This window comes from Triturus cristatus, chromosome 10 (genome assembly GCF_964204655.1).
Source record: "Triturus cristatus chromosome 10, aTriCri1.1, whole genome shotgun sequence".
Lineage (NCBI taxonomy): Eukaryota > Metazoa > Chordata > Amphibia > Caudata > Salamandridae > Triturus > Triturus cristatus.
In genome coordinates this window covers 77,242,892-77,269,530 of record NC_140593.1, presented here as the reverse complement: position 1 = coordinate 77,269,530, position 26,639 = coordinate 77,242,892, and the positions used below count along the sequence as shown (strand labels likewise).

The window sequence follows — 26,639 nt, the reverse complement described above, 5'->3', positions numbered from 1 at the left end:
TCAAACTCCAAATCCCAGGATACCAGGTACTCTTGGATTAAAGGGTCGGGATTCCAAACGGTGCTACTCAAGACATTGGATTTCCCAAAGAAACAAAGCGTGGTCAATCTATTGTTTGTAAAAAAGTGTTTTTTCCTGTGTCAGAGCCACACATTCGAACCCGGACTGTCCTCAGGAACATGTTTTTTTTCTTTCATATTTACAATAGTGCAGAATTGGTTTACAAGGCAACTGAACGATATGTCCTATGATGCATCGGGGACACCTTTAATGTATTCTTGCGTTTTTAGTGCATTTCCTCTCCTTTAATGCTGCCACGAATGCCACAGGAAGTGCTTGTTACTAAAGGCCTGCTCTCCCTGGTTAGCATCTCGCAGAGGGGACGGTCCCTTCCTATTCACTACTGGCTGATGCTCTTAATTTGTGTTCACTGATCATTTCTTTATAAGTTATGTCTAGTATTTTACTGAGCACTTACTAAGGATTCTGTTTCCCTAAATTTAAATTGGGGTGAGATATCTGCTGTTGTTAGTTACTCACTAGCACAACGATATATACTAATAAATGCATTTTGTTCACACTATTGACTGAAAGTGCTTTGTTTCTCACTCGGACCACAGACATGATGCTTGCTAGCCAGAGCACCACAGAGTTTATATCTGTTGACCCTCCTTTGACACACATTGCTCAGTGGGGTATGAACCAAACATATTGTAAAATATTTCCTGATAATGTGGGGTCAATTTGCAACTCTGTACCCGACAGGCTTCATCCTTCGTATAACCTATGGGAGGTGCAGTCATGTCAGCCTCAACTGGAGGAGACACATGTGGAGGCATGCAGACAGAGGCATGCCACAGCTAAGGTAGCCCTATTCATGCGGCAATGCCAGCCTGGGGCTTCAAATAAAGCAAACGAGGTGAAAGCAATGAGTAGCAATAGCTCGGTGCACCCTCAAGCGGCGACCAAGATAACGGCACACCTGGCGAACGTGTCACCGTTGAAGACACCACCATCTTCAGCGCGTGGTCTCACCTGGCACCAGCCCGCCTCACCCACACCTCCTCCTACTCATTCCCGTAATATGGATTACAAAGCTGATAGATCATGAAGCAATGGCAACATCGATGGTAACATCTGTGCTGCAGCGCAAACAAATGTTTTAAATATTGGGTTGATTAATTACTCTATGTAATGACAGACTGTACTTTTGAGATGTAAAAGAGTCCCAGCTGCATTCCTTTGAAAGCACAAGGATACAACCAGGCAGCCAATAGAAAGAGAAGGCTTGGGGCTTGTAAGAGATGTGATTATTAAAGTTTAAAGTCAGTTGATGAAGGTTCCTGGACCAAAGAGGCCAACAGTGAAGGAAGCTGAATCTAAGCCGCTTAGAATATGTGTTGAATACAAGATGTTCCCCACGAATGGTGCAAACACTATTATACGTCAAACTGAAAGAAGTTGGATAGCAAAAAATAATACTTACCACCAATCAACATGATGCATATGGAGAAGATCTTTTCTGAGTCGGTGTTGGCCGAAACATTTCCGAAACCGACACTGGTGAGACTGCTCAGGGTAAAGTACAGTGAGGCGATGTATGAACTTCGGAGGGAGGGCCCCCCCATGGTATTGTTGGCCTGGAAGGGGGACTCCAACCGTTTCCCCAGCTCGTGAAGCCAGCCTAGAAATAAAAATAGAAGAAGGACTAAATGTTTTGTTTTCAAGACTTTTCGCTGCAAGGCAAACAGGCGACCATTTACAGAGAAGCAGGAATTGTTTGGCAACAACTGATGAAATTCACAAACAAGTAGCAGCTACTTCTCGTTCACTCAGCCCCCTTTCTGTCCGAATAAGCCTTTGCGATAGGAGGCAACTCAGTGTCGTTTTTTTCCTGTCTGTCCACAGCCACACAAAACGTTCAATTGACAAGACGTTTTGTAAACCATACAATACTCTTGTTAATGCGGTTATGGACTCTTTAATCAAGTGTGACGTATAGGCAACATTACACAGATATCTATATATTGACTGCAGATGAAGGCCACAAGGAGGCTCTAGTCTTACCTTTTCATTCTCCGCTGCACCATCACAGACCAACCCACTCCACAGATCTCTCTTTGCTCTCACACCACAACACAACAATTTGCTATTTTCTTTGCCATTCTTTCTTGATTTTTTTTTCTAAAAATGTTGCCACCACACCTGCTCAAGGGCATTCCCAACCATTTACTACCATTTGAGGCCTGCTGGAATATGCTTATTATGGCTGCTGTACTTATGCTACCGGTATTCCCCTCCTGTAGCAGTCCAGGGTCAGACTGACCTATCGGGCAGCGCTGGTCTGACATGTCAGTGTTAAGACCGCTTTTTGACAGTTTGTGGGCCTACTTTATGGGCTGCTGGGCCGGTTTTTACTGTTGATTTCCATGATATTAAAACAAATATTGACCGCAACAAGCTCAAATCCATGCAATATACCTTGAAAAACACTCATACAAACGCTTTATAAGTTCAGAACCTCTCCAACTTTGCAAACATGGGTCACTTTTTTAGCTTTCCACTTCACTAATGGGAGCCACTTTTATTGTGGTGCAGGGGTCTATCTTTTGTGCAAGTCCGACCCTCCAGCCGTCTTCTTCGCTTGATGCCCCTTGGATCCCTTGGTCTAGCTCTCATCTTTTTTATCCATCTTGACCGCTAGAAACGAATACAATACACATGGGCAGCCTCACCAATAATCTATATATCTGTAACATCACATGCCAGGATGTCTGGTGAAAGGATTCGATTGAGGTTTATAAAGTGTGTAGTGTCAGGAAAGGCTTCCATGGGATGCGCCTGCCATCGGCATCATACTGATCCCTGCCATCTGCAGGGCTGCTCATTTCTTAGAAGGGTTGCCCAGAGACCAACATTCAGCTGGTAGTCAGGTGTTTTGCCAGCTAAAATACTCAACTGTAAAAAGGTTTTTTCCAAGCTCTTTTCTGTCTTCTGAAGAAGTACTGGGAGAAATGTTGCAGAGGCCCCTCGACCTGCAAAGAAGGATGGGGACTCACCAAGCTGGCTGCCCCCTTTCCCATCCCATGCATGTGGTGTGTGCTCAGTGGTTTTGGAGAGTTGAACCCTCTCCTCCATGGGCAGTTGTGTGACTGTGCTGTTGGGTTTGGACGAGTGAGTTAATTTCTGTGGCTTGAGTAAAGAGACTGATGTGTCTTACGGTTGAGCTAGTCTGTGGCATAAGAGTAACCAGGGGTATGCACCATAGTTCCAGGAGGGCAAGACCTTACCAGACTGTCAGCATAACCACTGTGTGAAGATGAGTGTCCAAAGAGCAGGAAGATACATTTCAACTTCTTAATTAAATATCTATAGGTTCAAGGATTATCTTATAAAAGATACCCCCACACACACATATAGGTATGATGTTGGTGCAGCATTCATGCAACGCCCCATAATAGGATTAATCATATGTGAATCACTATATTGGTACATGAGTCTCAGTGTCACTGTGTGGCAAACATATACGTGTATGAAGTAGACACATTCACATATTCTTAGCCTAACGCTTAGTTTATTATACATTTGCATTAATTAAATGCATTGTGGCCACAGCCCTCACTGCTGGTAGGCCTTAAGCTGACTAAAGCTTATAAAAGTTGTTCTTGTGTTTTATATTCAATGCTCTTCTTGAAAAGTTTTCCTTTCAGTTTCAAGTGTCTTATCAACTTCGGGGCAGATTATCAAGAAACTGCTTTAAAATTATCGCCGCTTTAGCGGCAGAAAACTGCCGCTAAAGGGGCGATAATAGGCTTGATAATATGCCCTTGTGAATTCCCATAGAAGCCCATGTTCTGGTGTCAACATGGGCTTCTATTGGAATTCTCTGCGGCATATTATCAAGCCCATTATCGCCGCTTTAGCGGCAGTGTTCTGCCGCTAAAGCGGCGATAATTTTAACGCCGTCCTTGATAATATGCCCCTTGGTTATTTAGAATAAACGTTTGTTTATGCTGAGAATCTGTTAGGTTGGGGAGCATTAATGGGAGCCCCACCATGGGCATGCAGTCCATGGGGATGGGAGAGCGTCCTGCACAAGGCAGGCCAGACCATTGATACTTTCCAAGGTCGTGCAGCAGCGTGCTTCTTTGCTTGGTGATGGGAACTTGGGGAGTCCTGCTGCTCCCAGAAAACAGGGTATCCTGATTTGTCCATCCAGGGGGAGGTGGTGGAGCGAAGTTTCCAGAGACTTATAATTCATTTTTATTAATTGTGTATTTCTTAGAATAGCGAGCAGATCCGGTCCTACCTTTGCCGAGGGAAGACCTTTCCCAAAGTCTGCTGATCTCCCCTACCTTGCTTTTTTAGGGTCATGCTTGAACACCTGTGTCTACTTGCCCATGAACCTTAACTTGGTTCAACTGACGCTGACACCTTACTTCTAGAACTCCTCCTTGCCGCTTTCGAGGCCTCATTTAGCTTCGGTGAGCTCCTTTAGGAAGCAATCTATTTCTGTTCTGTATTTTGTATCTTGTATATATTCTGCATCCTCTTCTTTATGTTATACAAATTTAGGCTTCAGAATCAGATGGCTATATATGCTTATTTGATATATTGATTTATTGATTTGGTTGATTTGTAACTTTGGCTGAATTTGCTAATAGATCTTCAGTCTGCACACTATCCTCTCTGTAATTTCTTTTTTAGCCAAATTAGTTTCACTGTAAGTTAATTTTGGTTCTGATTATAGATCCTTTTAAACACTTTAATTTCATAATAAAAGGTCCATATAACTAGAAGCACAATCTTTATGATGACTAGACCCGGACCTACAGATATAGAAAGGTGCAACGGATCAGTATGTTCTGTAGTTTTGCCCGTCTCCAACTGAGCTCGCCAAATAACTACTCCTGCAGTTCATCACTCATCCTGACCCCTCCTGCTCTCTGCTCACTCATCCAGACAACTCATGTAGTCCATCACTCACCCACTCCACTCCTGCAGTCCATCATTCACCCATATTACTCCTGCTCTCCGTCACTCATCCAGACAACTCCTGCTCTCCGTCACTCACCTACCCCACTCCTGCAGTCCATGACTCATCCAACTCTTGCAGTTCATCACTCATCCAGACCGCTCCTGCAGTCCATGACTCATCCAGAGCACTCCTGTCACCCCTCACTCATCCATACCACTCCTGAAGTACACCACTCATCCAGACCACTCCAATCTTGTAGTCCATCACACACCCACCTCACTCCTTTAGTCCATCACTCATCCAGGCCAGTCCTGCAGTCCATCAATCCTCCAGACTACATCAGTCCTGCAGTTCAACACTCATCCTTACCACTTTTGTATACTGTTGTACTTGGCCCTTTCTGTAGAGTCAGCCTCAAACTTTTGCCTTCACGCCTCCTGTTTTCTGAACCCATTTTTGTTTGCTTTAAGGACTCTGCACACTTTACCACTGCTATCCAGTGCTAAAGTGCTTGTGCTCTCTCCTTAGAATCTGGTAGAATTGGCTTATACCCAATGTGCATATTTAATTTACTTGTAAAGTGACAACACCTGTGCCGAGGTCCCTGTAGATTAAACGTTACTAGTGGGCCTGCAGCATTGATTGTGCCACCCACCTAAATAACCCTGTAAACATTGCAGCCTGCATGGGCAGTTTTTAAACTGCCATTACGCCCAGACAAAATAAACCTTTTGTCAGGCCTAAAATTCCCCCCTAGGGTTGGCCCTGGACACCCCAGAGGGCAGGGTGCAGTCTATTTAAAATGTTGGATATGTACTTTTTAATTTTACATGTCCTGGTTGTGAAAAACTATAAAATTAGTTTTTTACTACATTGAGGCCTACCTCTCCAATAAGATAACATTAGAGTTACATTATTACATTTAATAAACAGTAACTTCCAAATGGCACCAGGCGACAAATTCAAGTTTGCTGTCTTTGGAATTGAAATTAAAAATCACAGTTTTGAAAATGCCACTTTTAGAAAGTTGTCAAGTTCCTGCCTTAGCCATTTAGTGCCTGCAGCCTGTCACTGGGTCACATGACTGGGTGTAGTTGGCAGTTGGCCTTTGTGTATTCCTCCTAGACAGCCACACACAATAGAGAGCTTAGGTATGCCTGGATGTTAATTCACTTGCAGGATGGGAGGGCGGATCTGGGCACAGCCCTACTTAGGCTGTCTCCTGCCATCACACAAAGGGCTGCATATCCCATGTAGTTAGTCTGGAGTCAGGGCAGGGGAGGCAGGAAACCCGTGCATATCAAAGGGAAACCTCTAAAAGCTACTCCCACATCAACTGAGGCACCTGGTATAAACATTTTAACTCAGACACCAACTCTTCAGTTCACTTCTGGACCTGTAGAGACTCTGACAAGAAGAAGGACTGCCATTCTGTTGGACCACTGCTCTGCTGGTCTACTACCTTGCTGGATTGCTGCCCTATTGCTGCTCTGCTGTCCTCCTGCCTGAATCAGATGGATTGTACCTGCACCTGTCACCCTGGTCTCCCAGAGTGACTTCAAAAGCTAGTCTTTTGGCCTCTTGTTCAGAGCCACAGGCTCTCATCCTCTTTAACCCTTATCGGAGTTTGCAGAGTTGCGCTACACGAAACTCCGCGAAGTGAAAAAAAACTCAGCCGTGCTACGCGGAGCTCCGCAAGCGGCGGAGTGAGATAGAAATATGCAGTTTGTGGTGATATTCAGTGCCAGATGTGCAATAATTGCAAACGGCACCATGCACTGCGCAAGCGGGCGCGGCTTTGCTTTCTGCCGCTCGAGTAGATTTTTACTGGAGCGGCAGCTTTCTCAATGCAAATGGCCAGTTTCTCGAGCATACACGACCACTTGCAATGAGAAACTTGCCCCCCCCGGTTGAGAAATCTCGCCGGGAGGTTTATTTTCCATGCTCGCTCTCGCCAACTTGATGTTGACGATCATGAACTAGGAAAAATCTCGCCGGGAGGTTTGATTTTCCTCGCTCGCGCTCTCCAACATGACATTGACGAACGCGAGCGAGGAAAAAAACTCCATGAGCTCCGCGTAACACGGAGTGCGGAAAACTCTGCAAACTCCATGAGCTGAGTTCACTGCCCAGGCTTAATCCTCTTGAACCAGCACCAGATCCAGCTGGAGTAAGCCCCTGACCCCCAAATGATGCCCCTCAGATTCTGGACACTTGGTGTGATCTCAGGGGAGCTGAATTGAACTTTTTGGACTGCCTGCCAACACAAAGTTCCATCAACCCAACCCTTCACACTACAGCATCGACCATTTGCAGGTAGCACCATTGCGAAGCTCCAGCCAAACCGCCCACAACAACAACATGATCTTCACGCTACAGCGCCAACCATCTGCGACACACGGCCTGCTCTTTGTACCACAATGACACTTCCCTCCTCCTAGCGGTCCCCTACTATGCGAACAGGACTCTGCGCTGGACTGATAAGGTAACTTCTCAGCTGTAATAACCAGGTCCCTGTATCTGACCTGTGCTCCATCATGGTCAACCTTAATTTGTGACTTTCTCCTGGTTTCGCATGATCAGATAGCTGTGAGTGGTGCTTGGACTTTTTGGCACTATTTTCATTTAAATCTTTAAAATTGTATATCTCAGGTTCTACCCATTGGATTTTTGTCATTTTGTTCGTGATTTTTTAATTAAATTTTGCTCTATGTTTCTAAATTGGTGTGTGATTTTTCTTGTGTTGTGTTTCTACTTTATTACTGTTTGAAGTACTGCATACATAATTTACACATTGCCTCTAATGATAAGCCTGACCGCTCTGTGCCAAGCTACCAGAGGATTCAGAACAGGTTAATTTGGGGGTTGCTTGTGCCGCACCCTGACATGGATTATGGTTGCTGCTTTAGTAGGATTTCACCCCCCCAACCAGTAACCCAATTTCTCACACATACGACGCCTGCAGTCCATCACTGAGCCTGGTGAGACACACATACTCAGCGTGCACCACATTAACCGCACACCCAGACACTGTGCAATGACCATGGAAGGGAGTTCCATTTATATACATCTCATTTAATTTTTTTTAATGTGCCCATCCTGAAGATCGTGAAAAATCCAAAAAGAACTATTGATGGACAGAATCCAGAACAATGTCATACATTCACCCCAGTTCAGAGATCTGGGTCTAAATCCATCGATCTGGCACACACCTGGACCTGCTCTTCCTTAATATAGACAGTTAGGGGTAGCGTTCTGTAGAGGTGACACGGGGCATGTTTATGCCACATTAAACAAATAAAATGTGTAAGGAAGTAGTATTTCGCGCATTTGTATATCAGGATATTATGCCCCCTGAATACTATGCAAAAATGCTATTTTTACTTGAGTAAAACCCTTTCTCTGATGCTCTAAATTTGGAGGCGTTTTCTTTCCTGTCACGATTGGGGGCGCGCACTGGGTGCGGGACTGGAAGCGGGATGGGAAAGCACTTTCCAAACCTCTCTCGACCTACAATCTAAAGGAACGCTTTTAATGCCTGCGCGTTTGGATAAACAGCACGATTAACCACCGAGTGCAGTTTTATTGCGCTGTTTTATGCTCCAGTGACGCGCGGCCTTTCCGTCCCACCGCTTTCGTCCACTCAGCACTTTCCTGCACGTGACGCCGCGCAGAGGCGATCACGCTTCAGACCGCGGCGCGCGGGGCCATTTATTCTGCTCTGGAGAAAGCGGCGCAGAGATGCTTTATTGCTTTTGCACCAACATTTCTTTTCTTTGAACGTTGCTTCTCGGAACACCAGGGTTGAAGTAAGTGGGTTTAAGTCAAGATTTATTATGGAAAGGTTAATATGATGTGCCTCTCTGGCTCCGTGTGGACACCCCCACCACCCCCGCCCCCTCCCCCAGAAGCCTGTGACATTCGTTGCTTCTGATTCATGACTCTACTGGTGAACACAAGCAGTCGGGCAACTGGGCAACCTGCAGCCCCGGGCCTGTCAGCTGCATCAGTGGCCGAGGCAGGTCCTTTGTGCAATGGGGGTCAAACGCTCATCCCGGGGGTCATGGTGGGGTACTGCGTTAAACTTAAAAAATGGCAGTATTTATGGGCACCAGTGCACATCGATAACTGGAAGGGTCTACTGCACATAAAAGAGGGGGGAGAGAGAGAGAGAAACCCTCCGTTGAAATATCCTTCCAATCTACACCTAATTCTCATAAGAATATGGTGGAAAAATCATTACGAATCGGTATTGAATTCAGTGCTTGATTTGCAAAAAACTAAGGGGTCTATTTGGCCTCTATCGCCACAGGAAGGCCACTTTTAATGATGTTCCCCTGGCGACAGGGGCTTCGCTTTATTTACGAGGCAAAATGAAGCCACTTAACAATGGCTCAATGCCGCCTTGTGAATAAGGCACTCTGTCACACTATACTTAGCATGAAATGGGAGGGCAATGGGTGTTGCGGTTCGCGTTCCGCCGCAACACCCATAGATTTTGACGCTGCCCTTTATTTACAAGGGTGGAGGCAGCGCCAGAATTAAGGCCAGGAAAAACCTGGACTTAACATGGTGATTTTGCAACGCCATGAATGATTGTTTATGTGCAGGAAGGTTTCCCTTCCTGCACATAAACAATCACGAAAGAGATGGCACTTTGCAACTTCTATGTGTGCTGTACAATGCAGCACACCCAGAAGTTACAAATCATCATTTGTGATTGTGTACGTGCAAGATGGGACACCTTCATGCACATAAACAATCCCCCCCCAACACAGGCACCCTTGCACTATTGTGTAAGGGTGCCTGGGTTGGTGCTAAGCAGCTTAATTTAGCACCAGCTAGGGCCTGTGACTGGCTGTAGCGGGCACCGGGTGTTTTCCCAGTAGGCTGGGGCCAGTTTTGGAGTGGCGGGCATTTTATTTGTTACCGAGGGCCAGTTGTGCAGCAGTGCTGCAATATCGGCCCCCCGTAACAAAAAAAAAGCAGCAGCAGTGTTTCCCATCAGCACCACCCCTGTGCCCCCCTACGCTCTTCCATGCCAGCCCAACTTCATTGCCAAGGCTAGTCTGGCCATGGCACCAGCACTAGGGACAGACTGGTGAAGATTAGTGTTAGTAAGTTTTTCTTGACGCCACCCTCTGTCATTCTGTTGTACATATGCCCCCATGTGCCAGGGCCCTCACCAGGAGGCCACTGCAGCCTGCACCATCCATTGCTGCTGTCGGCGCTGCCAATTACAATATCAACACAGCTTCCAATCATCACACTCCCACAAGCGTGACCGTTATGGCTATTTCAGGACCCCAAAGCTACAAGAATGGCTTTGGCTGCAGGTATTATTTATTTTTAGTATATTTATGAAACAACTGTTGTTGTGCTCATCTCTAAAGTAAACAAACAGCGCCATCATGTGGCAGACTGTCATAAGTGCCGATGTTGACAATGAAATGCCGGTGCCAAGCATGGGAAAGAACCGGCTCAAATTAAGCCCTGGTATAAATACCACACAGAATCCATAGCCAGACACTCCGCCTGTAACTTGAATGATTTCGTAGCACCCATATATGGCTGCTTTATGAAGAGAATGATCTCAGGGCCCTCTTTAGGGTGGTGCCATCGGTGCCAGCACACCTTGTGCTGGGCTGTGGGAGAGGGAGGGCGTGGGAGTGGCACTATATTTTGAAATATGGTATGTGGTTAAAAGTTAAAATCAGATACTGCAGAGGTCCTTGGGTGCCCAGCAATATTTAGGCAATAATTAAAACGCCAAGATAAATCTGCTGATTAATGTACCTGCTTGAGAGAGAGAGAGGTGGCGTTTTGTCTAATAGCAGTTTTGACTCACCAACAAGTAGCAGAAAGGGTTAATGTGCCTGCTGCATACAGATCACAGAACTAGCTTAGTGGGTTACAGCTTTCGTCAGAGAGATCCTTTCGTTACTTGCAGTTCATAATTTACAACCCTAATATAGCACAGTGAGCTATGAACTAGCATCAAAGAGCCGCATGCAAACCGCAGGATATAGGCTAGAAACTCATGTTTTATGAAGAGATGAGGAGCACCTTTGAAGGGTGCAGTGACAGATTCTGCGGAGAAGGAGGTCAGCGGGGAGGGGAAGAGGGGGTGCCGAAAAGATTGTTGCACCGGGCACCACCAGTGCTAAACCTGACACTGATCTCAGCTTTTTTTTAAACTTTGAAACTGTGTCTACTCTGAGGAAGGTAATAAAAATGTAGGTTATGATGGGAGAATAGAATTGGAAATTTCCCCAAAAATCAATTGTACACTGGGTTCATCGATGAAAAAACAGTAAGTGAGATCTTGGCTTCGTAGATAAAGGGTTTTCCTTTGAAAGAGGAGCGGGGGCAGGACATAGAGCCAGCGCCTCTGAATTCAAGTCACATGATTGTAAATTGCGATTCTGAATTGTAGCCATTATTTATATTTTTTTACTCATGCATTCTTATAAAGCACACTCGGTCTTAAGGTTAAGTTCCAGATAATAGTCCATTTGAGGGTACATTAAAATTCTCAGTCTCTAACATGTTCTTACTTAATGTAGCATTAAGAGTGAATATTCCCTACATGGTACTGTACCCCTGCCCTGAGTGACTGACTGCATATGAAACTGGTGTCCTGTAAACCTGTCCTAGCTTACATAGTAACCTAGCGTGTGCAATGTGGCCCAATCCAGACCAAGGTCCACAACCTGTCCTGTGACCTTGGAGGATGCACCAAGCGTGACCTACAGATTGACATAGGTCTACAGTCCATGATCTGGGTTGTTGCCATAAAGTGGCGGCGGTGACATACCAAGCTTGTGGATTCATGGCACTGAACAGGCCTTTGTCCTGAGAATACAGTGGAGCCTACTGGCCCCACTTGTGTAGAGTGTTGCATACATGTGACACCCAGACCCTTTCTCTTACATCTTCTATGCATTTTGAGTCCATGTATGTAAGGCATGCACGGCAGCAAGACTGTTGTGGTGAGAGTATGATTGCGGGGGCCACTGGGATCCATTTTAGATTGCCCCACGTATCCTTTGGTACATGATGGTGGATGGAGCGCAGCATCCGCATGCAATGCAAGTGCCCCCTCCCTGAGCACTTCAGTGTGGGTGGTGGCAGTGGAGTGTAGTCATCTGACTTTGGCTTCAAGGGTGGGAAGTTTTAGGCAGGGCCTGCCCTTTTCCCTTTCCCTCATTGCTACTTCAGGAAGGTTGATGAGAGCCGGTTGAAGAGCCTTCACCCTTCATAGTGCCCATATTTCTGGATACTCCTGTCGCGAGCCGGGCATCATCACAGCCTACCGTGACATCTATCACATTGCACAAAGGCTGTGTCTGCACTGCAGCCACAAAATGAAATTTGAAAAAGGACCCACCCCCACACCGGTCCAGTGGATCAGCATCTGATGTCTGGAAAATGAGAATAAAGTGGGCCACCAACCATTCCACTGGGAGTGCTCCTGATGAGTGATCAAAGAGCAGTTGTGAACCAGGGATGATGTCTGACAGCCAGACTCACGACGTGAAAGGACATCACCAGAGGTCTGTGCATCTTGCTGGAGAGCTTTGGATCTGCCTTGCACCTAGAAGCCTGCCTCACTTCTCAGAGTGGGAAGGAGTGCAGGACCCTGCAGGGGAGAGGCTGTCCCCGAGAAGAAGCTCAGCCGTGTTCCCGGAAGGTGGAGCATCCAAAAGAAACAACTTGTACTGGGAGCCCACCAGAGCTGAACTGAGTTATGAGGAGTCGCGACCATCCCTGCATGACTCCTGTGGCGAACTGTGTGAATGAGCGACAACCACCAAGTCCTACTCTGCCATGCAGTATCATCGCAGCTTGCCCAGAGGGACCTATCTGCTTCTGCCTCGACATGCTAGGTGGCTTGTGTGGTCTGACAACACTGCTGCAGTGAGGGATCCCCCCACAGCCTGGAGACCACAATTGCCCAGGCCTGCAACGCTGTTTGCTCCCAGTGGCAAGATCCCGAGAGGCGGATGAGGACACTGACTGTGTGGGTGTGAGGAGCGCTCTATTGGTCTCCTTGTTGAGTCTTGTCTCAGCGAGCAGGTGCTGCATGGCCTGCAAGCAAAGCCTGAGAGACTGTATCTTGAAGAAGAAACTGTAACCTTGTATGTTCAAGAGATTAATGACAGCTATCATGACCTCCTTTGTTCCCAATCCAAGCAAAGTTACTGATGGGTTACTGAACATGGCTGTTGCTTACACAGCCTTAGTGTGAGCTCACACCTGTGCCACACTCTTGCCTATGACCATTGTATGGCTGCAAGAACACTCTAGATATTGTGGCACCATCGGGCTGAATTTGGCCGCAGTGGATGGCGCGAGACTTGTACTTGGCTAGAGCCCCATAGAGGTGTTGTTAAAACCCCGTGGCTGAACCTCCATTACTATGAGTAGTATTTCATTTTGCTGTGATTAAAGTACTTCTCTTTTTACTAAAATTAGCACTGGGCTGGACAGTAAATTATTGTGTCTGTTGTTTGACTGCTTGACTTCTGAGTCTCTACCCTCCACCCTACATCCCAGAGAAGCCTTTGACTGCTCGCCCTTGCTAGCCTGGGAGTCAAGTGTGGAAAAATGTATCTGTCCTAGTTTGCAGAGCCACACTACCACAGATCTCCAGACACCAGGAGCAGATGACCCCCAAACAGGGCCGGGCAGGTAACATTTTTGTCACTAGACCATTTTGTGTTCTGGACATGCAAAAGCTTGGAGGGGCCTTTTGTGGGATGATTGACCCAGGTGATAGACAGAATTTGAAAATCTGAAATAGCTCCTGGATGGGATTTTTGGCAGGCACTATAACTTTTTGCCGGTACTGATAGTTTTCTCCTATCATTCAGATCAATAATTTTCTGTCGCTTGGAAATGTCATTCTTTTCCTGCTTCGCTACCACCTGGAGACCCACGACGTAGGCTTGTATTCCCCCCTTCTCCTGGTGACATCATCCCTCAGTAGACTTCTCTCACCCCTACATGCAGATACAAAGCATCTTCTCTTCCAACAACCTGACCCCCCCCTAGCCATATATATCAGTGTGCCCAAGGGTGACCCACACTCCTTTAGGAGACACTCCCATTGTCGGACTGGCCTATACGGCAATCCAATCAGGCAGTGCCCAACAGGCCAGTCTGAGAGGCCAGTGTGTGGTCCGTTTGTTTCTGGCTAGTTGTGGCCCTGTTTATTAGTCTGCTGGGCTAGTGTTTACTGTTGATTTCCCTGATATTAAAACAAGCATTGTCTGCATCAATCTCCAATCCATGCATTCTTTCACACCATGCCATACCATAGACAGAGTGTCTTTACAAATTTCAAAACTGCCACAGTTTGCAAACATGGGGCCCTTATTTTGCAATCTGATTCACTAATAGGGCCACTTTCACTTTGGTGGCCGGGCCTTTATTCTGTCCCAGGCCGACCCTGGACACTCCTGAAAGATGTGAGTGCATTACTTTCCTTTCCTTTCTTTTCTCCATCTCCTTCTCCCGCTGCATCAGTTTACTTCCCTCCCAGCACCCTGTCACTCACTCCTCCCTTCCTTTGGCATTCTCTTTAGCCCTCTTTGCGGTTTTATTGGTCCAGTACCACTAGGTCCACTGCAGCCAAGCTCTACGTATAAGGAAGATCTGCCTGAAACTAACCAGCCCACATGGCCAAGGGACGGATCAAAGTCAAAGTCAAAAGCAATGTTTATTTAGACCATGGTCTTTAAACAATGATAAAACCCAGTTATGAATAATAAAACAATACAAATTCTTCATCGATTTCGTTAAAAAATGTTAACCTATAGTTAGCAAAGTAATGACAAAAATATCCTGCACAGGGCGGCGCAATAACATAATTAATTGATATATACAATTTAATACAGCCCCCTAAAACTGATAAAAGTTCATATAGTTTAAAATTGATATTTAGTCACAATACACAAATTAATGAGGATCAACTTTTAAAATCACTAAAACACCATTGGTTTCTCCCTGAAGAGACTTTTAATGGCTTTCATGCAGTTGCCGATTGCAATTGTTATCTCAAGATTAGGCATCTCTGTAAGTAAGGCTCCCGCCTGATCCCGTAACCTCGTATCATATTTTAAAAAGATTGGGCGTAGGTATTTACGCTGGTTTAAAACTATAACACAATTTACCAATATGTGCAAAAAATTGCTTTTTGTGCCCAACATATATTTACAGGTTCCATCAGGCTGGATCATTTCTGCTTTTATTTTCTCATTTACCAACCAAGGATTAATGGCAATTCTTAATCTTAAAATTTCACATCTAAGCCAATAGTTGGGTAGTGTGTCCAGATAAGGGTACCAGGCTTCATTCAACCATGGTTCCCTCATAAATTGTACTGATTTTTTTGTACTCAGATACTCCATGTCAGCCCTTTGGGAGACTTCCTGTCCTTGGGTTCTAAGAGCACTCTTAGTATATTCTGCATACAGCGATTGTTGACAAATTCTCATCTTTAGGTTCTTACCAACCATTGGCAGTTTCTTCCTAGTCTCCTTAGCCCATTTTAGGCTACTAGACTGAATCTCCTTTCTACACCATTGTGAGACCTTCTGTACTGCCCCAGGGTCCTGGCGTTTCCAGAACCTTACTAAAGTCATATGAGTCTGTATGCTCCAAGATGTTGTGCCTAGCTCAGTTCTAATGGCCAGGATCATTGCTGAGCCTGGTAGTGACAACAATGTTTTCAAACACTTCTAAGTTCCTATCTCGTTTACCGCTTACATAAAGGACTTCAGCTCCGTACAGTATTTGCGGGGGTATCATTGCACTATATGCCTTTATCAGTGGTCTGTGGGACATATCTTCATAATCTCCCTTGAATTTTTTCAGACCACAGATCGATGTAAAAGCTTTGGCTTTCTGCGCTTCTAAGAGTGTATGCCACTTTAATGCACTATCGAGCCAGATCCCAAGATATCTATATTCACTCCCAGTTTCCAGTTTCAAAGGACCTAAAAACCAACTAAATCTAGTATCTCTTTTCCCGAAACATAACATTTTTGTTTTTTCCATATTTACAGTTAAAAACTTTACTTCACAATACTCTCTAAAAGTATTTAGCTTCCTTTGAAGACCAAGCTCGGTCTGATCGAGAATTACCAGGTTGTCTGCGTACAATAAGCAAGACAATTTATGACCATCCATTCTCGGGCTGGCACTTCTATCAACCTCTAGGGTTGCGGGTAAGTCTGCTAGGAATATGGCGAAGAGCAGTGGGGCCAACACGCAGCCCTGTCTGAGGCCGTTCTTGATTGCTATTTTCGGCGTCAAGGACCCCCGTATCCCTAATGACCTGTGCCTAATTTCCTCTATGTAACTCTTTTACTATGGCCAGTAGGCCTTCCGGTATATTATAATTTACTAAAGACTCCCAAAGGCATTTGCAGTCCACAGAATCAAACGCGGCCTGAAAGTCAACAAAGCAACAGCATAGCTTGCCGTTTTGCTCTATTGACTTACGTGCCACAGCCCATAAGGCGAAGCAATGGTCGACAGTGGAGTGTCCTTCTTTGAATTGAGAACTGCTCCACCCAGTCCTTGAGTCTGCCCAATATTATTTTTGCGAAGACTTTTTCCCCAATATCCAGCAAGTTAAATAGTCTATAATTTTGTGGGGCTTTCATATCACCCTTCTTGTGCACTGGTCTAATTACAGCGCCCTTCCAGTTCTTGGGGATTTTTCCTGAATCTAAGATAGTTAAGAACATATGGGACAGAAATTCCGCCCACCAGTTCAGCTGCAACTTTATTGTGGGTGCTAGGAGATTGTCGGGTCCTGCTGCCCTGGTTAGCTTTAATTTAATTATTGTATTTTTTACATTTACTACTGAGAAATCTGATTTTAGGTCATCCACTAACCCACTCCAGTTCTGCGACTCTACCTCTTCTGATGCCCTACGAGAGCCAAACAATTCCTGTAAATATTCCTCCCATGTAGCCTCGTCTACCACACAATTCATAGCTCCCACAGGATGATCAGCTGCTGCCTGTATCAGCTTCCAGAACTGGTGTATATTCTTTGTTTAAATAGATTCCAGCAGGTTTTCCCAACATTTTTCTTTATACACTCTTTTCGAGCTACTGATTAGCATATCTCCAATACCCTACCCCTCCCCAATGCCCTCTCCCACCCAAAAAGAGCGAGGGTAGAACTAGTGAGATAGAGGATCTACTCCTCTCCTACTCTATCACTCTAGATGTTGACAAGGTCCCTACGGCCCAAATTCAGTCCATTCTAGCCAACCCAAACAGGGAACCCTCTAACAACCACAGAGTCATAAATATTGACAATCTCAAGCAAATGACCATCACACAGCCCCCCATATCTCACATACCTATCCGGTTGAAGTGTGAACTTCTTAATTGCAGATCAGCTAAAAAACATGCTACCGAGATATTCAACCTCATCCAAAATAATGAGCTTGATATCATAATCCTCACTGAAACCTGGCTAAATCCCTCCTCCACTCCTATATTAGACCTCTTGGTACCGCCTAGTCACGACATTACCCGTCTTGACAGACCCACGAAACAGGGTTGGGGATTAGCCTGTATATACCGGAATACACTATCGGTCTCTCACATTGAGGTCCCCAACTCAACAGTAGCTGAATATCTGTGCCTCAAAATCTTCAGTAACAACCTCCCAATATGCACATTACATACCTTCTACCACCCCCCTGGCGATAACTTACTTTTCATCGAACAACTAATGGAAATTATCTCCACCAATGATGACCACTCACTATCCCAAATCTACCTTGGTGACTTCAACCTTCACTGGTCTAAGCACAATGATCAAGCGGTGGTCTGTCTTAACGCTTTCCTAGCAGAGATGGACCTTATTCAATTCTGTGACCGACCAACTCACAACAAAGGGGAAATTCTGGTACCTCATTATCTCTAAAAGTAATGCCATCACACTGCTAGACATTACTCCTTGTGACTGGTCCAACCACTACAGCATCTTCTTCCTTATCAATAGGGAGGTGATACCAAAAAAGAGCCAGACCAAGAAAATTAAACATTGGAAAAGGGACCTCAGGAATATTGACATGGACTGTCTAGGTACTGTAAAAAAGCCCTGACTCCCGAAGTCGACATGACTGATGTTCATGACCTCACGGACTTCTACAACTCAACTATCTCTGATATCATGGACTCAATAGCACCTTTACAACTAAACAACTCTGCATCCAAATTCTCCAAACCATAGTTCAACGACAACCTAAAGTCAGATCGTCGCAACTTAAGAGCAGCTGAACGCCTATGGAGATCAAAACCATCTGCCTTTAACCTAAAAGCCCTTAGAACGGTCAGAAGCTCTTACAAGAAAACAATCAAGACGACTAAGGCAGACTACTTCAGATTGCAAATTAGACAAGCCTCTAACCGCCCCAAAAAACTTTTTGAAATCATCAAACAGCAATTAGGGATAGCTTCCAATCACATCGACTCAACAGACAAGTCCCCTTCCTGCTCCGATTTGGCTTTCTTCTTCATTGAGAAAACTAAAGCCATCAGCCTTGACCTCGAAGCAAAGAGGGCCCGTCTTACTTTACTTGAGATGACGGTTCAGCATGTCCTCTCGGTGACACAAAACCTGCTCTGTATCAGCACTAAGAGCAGGGCCACTTGGAACTCCTTCTCACCCCTCAGTGAAGATGACATCTACAAAACCCTGCCTAGCATTAACCCCTCCAATCACTTTAGCGACCCTCTGCCACCAGTTATCTTCAAAGAAATCATCCCCCTATGGAGTAAAATTGTTAACACTTTAACTCAAGATAAGATCCCTGAATGTCTAAATGCAGCCCAGGTCTCACCTATTCTAAATCAACCTGATGCGGACAGATCTGATCTCAACAACTTTCGTCCCATCTCCAACATCCCTACTCTGGCTAAGCTATTAGAGAAATGAGTCCAATCGCAACTGTCCTCGCACATCGAGACCTTCAATCTCCTGGATCAATATCAATCTGGCTTCAAGAGTGGTCACAGTACTGAATCTGCACTCCTCCACATCATTGATGATATCTTAATCATGCTAGACCATAATGAATCCTGCCTCGTAATCCTTCTTGATCTCTCTTCTGCATTTGACACTGTTAATCACGATAAACTTCTAGGTATTCTGGAACATGGGATGGGACTCTCCGGCCTCGTACTGCAATGGTTCTCTTCCTTCCTTCACAATAGATCCCAAAGAGTTGAGTTGAACCATACCTTAGGCCATCCGTATGCAGTTTCCAAGGGGGTCCCGCAAGGTTCGGCCCTTTGTCCTATACTCTTTAATCTTTTCCTGGACCCACTAGCGACTCTTCTATCTTCCTTGAACATGCTCTTCCATATGTATGCAGATGACATGCAACTCTACCTGAAAATCAATTCATCTGAAGACCTCTTCTCACTCAACCCATCCTTGACGATTATCGAAAACTGGCTAACTGAAAACCATCTTCTGCTGAACACCTCTAAAACTGAATTCCTTCTCATCTCCCCCCCTAAGCACACGCTCAAGATTGACATCTGGATGAAACACCTCACCACCTTCAACTGCTCCCCGGTTATCATCGACTCAGCAAAATCTCTTGGAATCACCCTGGACTCACACCTCAACATGAAGAAAAATATTAGTACGATGTGTAAGGGTGAGAATCACCAAATAAGGACTCTTAGGAACCTAAAACCATTCCTCCCTCAAGAAGACTTCAAGCAAGTGGTACAATCACTTGTCCTACCTAGCCTTGACTATGGAAGTGCAACGCTCAGTGGCCGCCCCAAATATTCCTTAGCCCCGCTTAGGGCCTCCCTGAATGCCGCAGCCAGACTGATTACCGACACTAAAAGAAATTAGCACATCTCCCCAGCCTTAAGATCTCTAAAGTGGCTACCCTACGAAGCGAGAATACAATTAAAGATTGCAGTTCTGACACACAAAGCCCTTCACCACAAATCACCCGGATATCTGGCACAAAAACTAGAATTTTCAGGGGGTGGCAGACCTTCCAGAAGTGCTACCTCATTGCTACTCAAATAGCAGACATTTCGTAAAAAGAAAACGAGGCTTAGAGCGTTCTCGGGTGTAGCACCCGAAATCTGGAACTCTCTCCCACCGGAAATTCGTAGAATCCCCCACACGGTGGCGTTCAAAAAGGAAGTAAAAACAATCCTAATGAACAAGCTCCTGCCTTAATATGTCCATGGCTCATCTGTTCTCGAAGTGTCCGTTTTTTTTTTATCAATTATTAATGTCTTTGATTCATTGCCTTACCTACTATGAAACGTTGTGCCTTATAGTTTTGTATCACATTTTTTTTTTTTTGCTCACATTTATGTACAATCGTACTAGCTTAACATGTAAGCCTCCCTTACCTCAACGTTCCCCTACTTTGTTTCCCTTCCCATTAATGTGAAGCGCTCTGATACCCTTCGGGGTCTTATTCGCGCTATACAAAACATTTGTTAAAAATAAATTTTATATTCCCTTCTCAATTTTTTGAGATGTACCAGTCTTCTCAGATCGTATTTTGCTCTAATACTTCGTGCTTCTCTCCTTATCTTCCTCTTCTTTTTTAGACATTCTACGGAGAACCATTTTGGTTGTCTTACTGGGATTGTATGTTGATTTAATGCACTTATTTTATAATTTTTTAATTCAACTCGAAGGCATTGCAGCACCTGTTCTATTTTTTCCTCATACCATTCCAGGTTCTGCCCTATGACACATCCCAAATCTAGCTTCTGTTGTAGTTTTGCCAGCTTTGCTATATATTTATCCGTTAGTCTAGTTGTCGCCCGCCTAGGATACTCAACTTGTTGTGAAATTACTGTATCTCGAGGGCTCGGGTTCCCACCTAATATCTCCAACTGCAGGAGGTTATGATCACTACCATTCTTTTGGCAGACCTGAAACCCCTTTATTAGGGCAAAGTTCCAGGCAAACATAAACACATAGGGCCAGATGTAGGTGGCCAAATAGCGAGTGCTAATGCTGAAATTAGCAGAATTTCAGCATTTGCGATCGGTATTTGGCTGCGAGCAATGTAGGTGAGTTTAAACCTACTAGCAAAATAAGGAATCGCAAAATTGCGATTCCTTATTTTGGTCTTGCATTTAAGGAATCGGAAATTGCGATTCCTTAAATGCAATGTAAGTAGCACAAAAGAAAGTGCACTTTAGCCTTAAGGAATCGCTAATTACCACCAACTTCATGTTGGTGGTAATTAGCGATTTCCTTTATAAAAGCACGTTTTTGCGTTTTTTTCAAGTGACCTGTGGCACACATTCATGCCTAGGGCATTTATGTGCGCCACATGTGCACACATGCACATTTCAGGGGTGCAACAGGGTGTCCTTTTGATACCCTGGCACCCTTGAAATAGCGCCCGCTATTTGCCATTCTTTAATAGCGAATCGCAAATAGTGAATATCTTCCCATTCATTCCTATGGGCCTCCTAGCCCATAGGAATGAATGGGTAGGTATTCCTTATTAGCTAATCTCAGTTTGCGACTCGTTATTAAGGAATATTAAGGAATCGCTAATATTTTTGCGATTCCTACCTACATTCAATTTTGTGAGTCCTTAATAGCGAATCGGCAAAATTCGCTATTAAGGAATCGCAAATGTGATTTTACCTACATCTGACCCCATAGTCTATTGGGCAATTTTGTGTGCCTATTTTAAATGTTTTCTTAGCTGGACAATCTGTTTCTAGCCTGCCGTTCAGGCAAAATAGACCCTTTGTCCCCAGGTAGTCTCCCAAGATTGTATCTTGCCTTAGAGGAGTGCAATCAGGGAAGGTTGCTAGTTTTATGTCATAAGCCTCCAAATTTCCATATACTAAGGATCTACCTTCTTTGGATTTAATCTATGATTGAAGTCCCCCATTATTAGAAATATATCCGTGCCGTACTTTTCACTTAAGGTGTCTATGTCATCTTTAAAATGCCCCATCTCGGCCCCATATTCCTCGGGGCATCCCCATTGCATATACACATTTATGAGGATTAGATTTTCATACTTTTTGTCTGGAACCAAAAAGGATAACCTACATACAAGTAACCATTTACATTTTACCGTAAGTGACATTCTTTACTACTGTTGTAGACAAGAGGGTCATACTCCCACCTGCCGGGCGCCCAAACCTTTTTTCTTGGCGGGTCGGTGGAGTTGGAGGAGGCCATCAAATATTGGGGTTTCATCGCATAGCCAAGTTTCCTGTAGACATATAATCTCGGCACTCTTAGCTAGCTCTTTTATACATTCTTGTTTTATTAAGTCTCCAAGGCCGTTTACATTCCAAGATAGAAGCTTAAGGCTATGCGACACACAGTTGTCCTATTCCACCTCACTTAAACCTTCGTCTTCTCCAATATCCGCCTTATACCACAGGGAGTGCCTGCGAGGCTGCTTCTTTGACTCCAATTCCCCCAAGTTTTATCAATATCTGAGTTATTAACTACTATATTCATGTCACCAGACCCTTCTCCTTCTTCCTCCAATAACCTCATCTGTCTCTTACCTAGACCTGCGTGGCACTTTAGAAAACCACCTCCTGAATGACTATTTCCCTCTAATTCTCCCTCTGGGATTATCTGTATTCCTTCCTTCTGCATCTCACTCTCCGCTTTCCCAATTGCCACCTTTACCAAGTCTGAGTAGATTAGCACCCTGGTGATTTCCTTTCCCTTGGAGTTAGATATAAAGCCCACCTGCCGCAGGTCTTTAGTTCCTATACCTCTCAGACTCGGACATTTTGAGAATGAATATAAGAGTTGGGACCTGTTTAGAGGTAGAATCTTCCTTGTTTTTTTCCCCCTTTCTCAGGTTGTCCGGGTTCAAAGTATAGCCACTTATTTCCCACTACCTCCTTTCCCACCTTAGGAGTTATCGCGTGTGTCTTCCAATTGTTCTTCCTAACAGCTGCCACAGGTTTACTATTTGCTTCAATTCTACCCCTTTGGTGGGGATTTTTATCTTGGATTTCTTTTTCCTGAGTTAGTGCTTTATGGCTCCCTCTGCTCGGTTGCAGAGAAGGTTTTAGATTAAGTTGCTCCTTTCTTAATCCCACATTAGTGCTCTTCTTTACTTGATTTTTTGATCCCTTCCTCACTCCCATTTCCCTAGGGATCTTGGAGGGCAATGTTTCCTGTGAAGTAATTTCTAGGTTAGCCTCATCATCCCTCCCTCTTTTTACGACCCTTACTTTGCCCTTTTTTTGTACCTTCCTTCCTGTTCGGCTCCTATAGTTAAAAGGTCTATATCTGGAGTACTCACCCCTTCTTTTTATCAATATCAGACATTTTGATATGTATACATTGTGTGGGTCTTCTGTTGTCCCTGTAACCCCATCATGAGCCGGAGTCTGCGGGGCTGGGACTGATCTCATCATAGTTGGCATTCGACCCCTGATTCCTTGCAGCGCCCCCTCAATCTTATGTAGATGCATATTTTAGGTTTTCAGGACGTCATTATTTAACATTGTGACTTCTAATAACCCCTGTAAAGTTCTTTAAGGCATCAGCATTATGTCCCACATTGAAAAAGAAGGGGTAGCTGAAATGTCTAAGTCCAGTAAACAGTTTCTCTCGGGATCTTCTATGGTTTCTGATCTCTGTATCCCAGGCTGCTCTCGGGTTCTGTTCACTTTTGGCCATGTTGTTGTATCTGGAGCGTCCCCCCAATCAATCCTTGAGCCCTTGCTGTTACTCTCCAGTGGATCTAAAGCCAATATTTCCTGTGCCTGCAGCGAGAAGACTCGCGGGGATGAGGACAGCCGTGGTGCTGTTATTAAATCATTTTGGCTTAAAAGAGATTGATTTGCCAGGAATGATGACTCAAATATTTGCTCGCAAAGTTCAGCTGAGCCATTCCCATTCAGCTGTTCAGCTTCTACCTCCAGGGGCTTTTTAGATGAATCTGTTCTTTTAAAGTGTTTGCCTACAAAGTCCTTTATTGACTTGGAGGCTTACACCCCCCTTTTTTTCCCTGCACAGCCTCTTTAATAGCTCCCTTGTTTATTCTCCTCTTGGGTACTCTTTTATTCCTCTTTCTGGGGCTCTCCATGCCCTCTTCTGAAGCCCTATTTTCCACAGAGGGCTCTCTCATTTCAAGACCTTGCTCCGTGATCTCTTTACGGGTTTTGTGCTTCCTTGGGGCCATCCTGGCTCTCGTACTAATGACAAGTTTTCAATTTGTTATTGTGCGTGGCGTCCCAATATAAATTCAGTCCAATATAACTCAGCTTGGACCCCCCTATGCACCCCAAGATGTCCAGGTGTTAAGGTACTGCCGTTCTTCCTGGCTGTTTCCACACCTTAATAAGCCCACTGATCCATCTTATTTAATTAGCCGTTATAGGGGGGGTAAACGATGGAACATACACATACACACACACACTTACCTCTGTTGTGCTTTGACTAGTTGACCTTGCCCTGTGCCGTGCCTGCTAATATCTCCGAAGTTCCTTTTTAGGTCTCTCCTGAGCCAGCGCTTTAGCGCTGCTCTGGCAAGAGCTTTAGTAAGCAGGATTTGGAAGTGCAAACTAGTGGCTTTTCAGGCCTCTAGCTACAGTGCATGTGTGCCGGGCGCGCGCACCATTTGTCCGACTGTGTGATCGCTTTCGCGGCCGCTTTGATGTTCTCAGTGAGCTGCGCGGCCACTGAGAACATCAAAGAGGCCGCAAAAGTGCACACCATTTGCCAGCCTGTCTTCTGTCATCTCTTTCAGTGTCCGCCCTCTGTTTCTCTTTCCCTTCCTCCACCAAAGACTGACTTGTCTGCAGACTGCTCAGTTTCCCAAGAGGCCAGTCTGTCTGGTGCCTTCCAGTCTTCCCGTCATTTGCCTGGATGCACCACCCTACCTCACACTAAAACTATTGCAGAGAAGAGCAAACAGAGCCAGACAAAGGCGCTTGCAAAAAATAAAGCTGGCTGCTAAATAAATTGCTTCAAATGAAAGCACCGGTGGGGTCCTGGTGCCGCTTCATTAGTTGCACCACTGGTTTGGGTTTGCGAACCTGCTGCGTTTTGACATTGCATTTTTGTCTCCTACTTGGGTCTCTAGAGACCAACTCTTTCTTGCTGTCCTGCACACTTATTGGCGGCCTTGTTGATAATTTGAACTCACTCGTATTTAATGGTTTCTTATTTTAAACGTGTGTATTTCAAATGCCAGGATTTTTAATTCAAACTACATCACTGAGTTTAAAAACATTAAAAACTGTATTGTGTAATCATTGAATCGGCTGGTCCATACTTTTCAGCTCGTCTTAAGACCTTTTTTGAGAAGTATTAAACAGGTTTCACCAAATACCATTACCACAATAAACAAGCATTTGCAACGCAATAGGTCTCGCATTAACACGAGTTTTAGCTGTTGACACTGCAAATACCAATGCCTTTTATTTTTGTTTTCGTTTTGAAAACATAAATAAAAGGCATTGTCCTTTACAATGCCGATAGCTTAAACTTGTTAAGCATACCACTAGACATCAATGCATGAGAGGACATGACACGTGGGACACTCGGCCTCCTTTTTAACCACAAACTGTGTTTACCTACCTTTTAGCTCTTACAAAACGCCCCCTTGAGCGCTGCTGTGACACTATCTTTCACATTCATTTTATTTTACAGGGCACGGACACCCACATATTATATCGAAGCACGCCTGCATAGAACGAATACTCCTGTTTCGAAGTTAGAGCTCCTCTGCCTTAATGGCTGTCTTACAGATCAGAGCACATAATGTCATGGATGGAGTTGGGTTATCGTGGGGGGAAATCAGGCCTCACAGGGAGGCAGCCAGTCTCATTGATTGATAAACGCTTTGAATGTATGACTCCAAATCCTGTACCCACCCCTCGACCCTTCGGACTCTACGCAGCACAAGTTTATAACACCTCTTAGCATGAATGAAAGCAAGAGGGCTGTTAATAGTCCACAGTTGCAGGGAGTTGGTGACAATCTGATGTTAATTGGTTGTAAGGTGGTGGAAAGGAGCAGAAAACGGCTTTGTTATTCCCTACCTCTTTACCCTCACACCCCTTCAAAAGACTCAGCACATGAAAGGACCCTTCGAGTGAGCGCTGTTGCCACTTTACGAAGGAGACCCTGCCACAATGCATAAGTGCACTTCCTGTAATCTAAAGTGCAGATATGGTCTTTGGGGTCCAGGCCCTGTTAGCTTGAAAGTCAAATAGGATGAGTAAGGAATAACTTCCAATCCCTGAGTGTATGCCCGGTCCCTTATGCTACCATGCTCACAAAACTCCCAATCTCACAGCCCCCTTTATTCTTCATCACTGTCATCCACAGGGTACCCCGTTCTCTCAAAACCTAATGCGTCCACATTTTCATGAACTTATCCCAGTCTCTCACGCAGGAGCCCGTACTTTCCCTCCTAGCCAGGCTTCAAAACACCGCCTGACCCCTGAAACACCCAAGCACATCTTAGGTTTGTTTCGCGTCAGTTTGTTTTGTGTCAGTAACTCCAGCAAACAAGCATTTGCAATGCAACAGGTCTCGCATTTACGCGAGTTTCAGCTATTGGCATTGTAAATGACAATGCCTTTTATTTATGTTTTAAAAACCAAAACATAAAAAAGG

The 26,639-nt window shown here is 44.8% G+C and overlaps 1 protein-coding gene across 3 annotated transcripts in view; it reads right to left on the bottom strand.

Moving 5' to 3' along the window:
• Nucleotides 1-26,639, bottom strand: part of KCNH8 (potassium voltage-gated channel subfamily H member 8) — a 953,382-nt gene that overhangs the window by 225,833 nt on the left and 700,910 nt on the right. For all 3 annotated transcript variants that reach the window (XM_085630453.1, XM_085630455.1, XM_085630454.1), the window contains one exon: nt 1,487-1,684. In XM_085630453.1, coding sequence (XP_085486579.1) covers nt 1,487-1,684 — 198 coding nt within the window. The remainder of the gene's footprint in view (nt 1-1,486; nt 1,685-26,639) is intronic.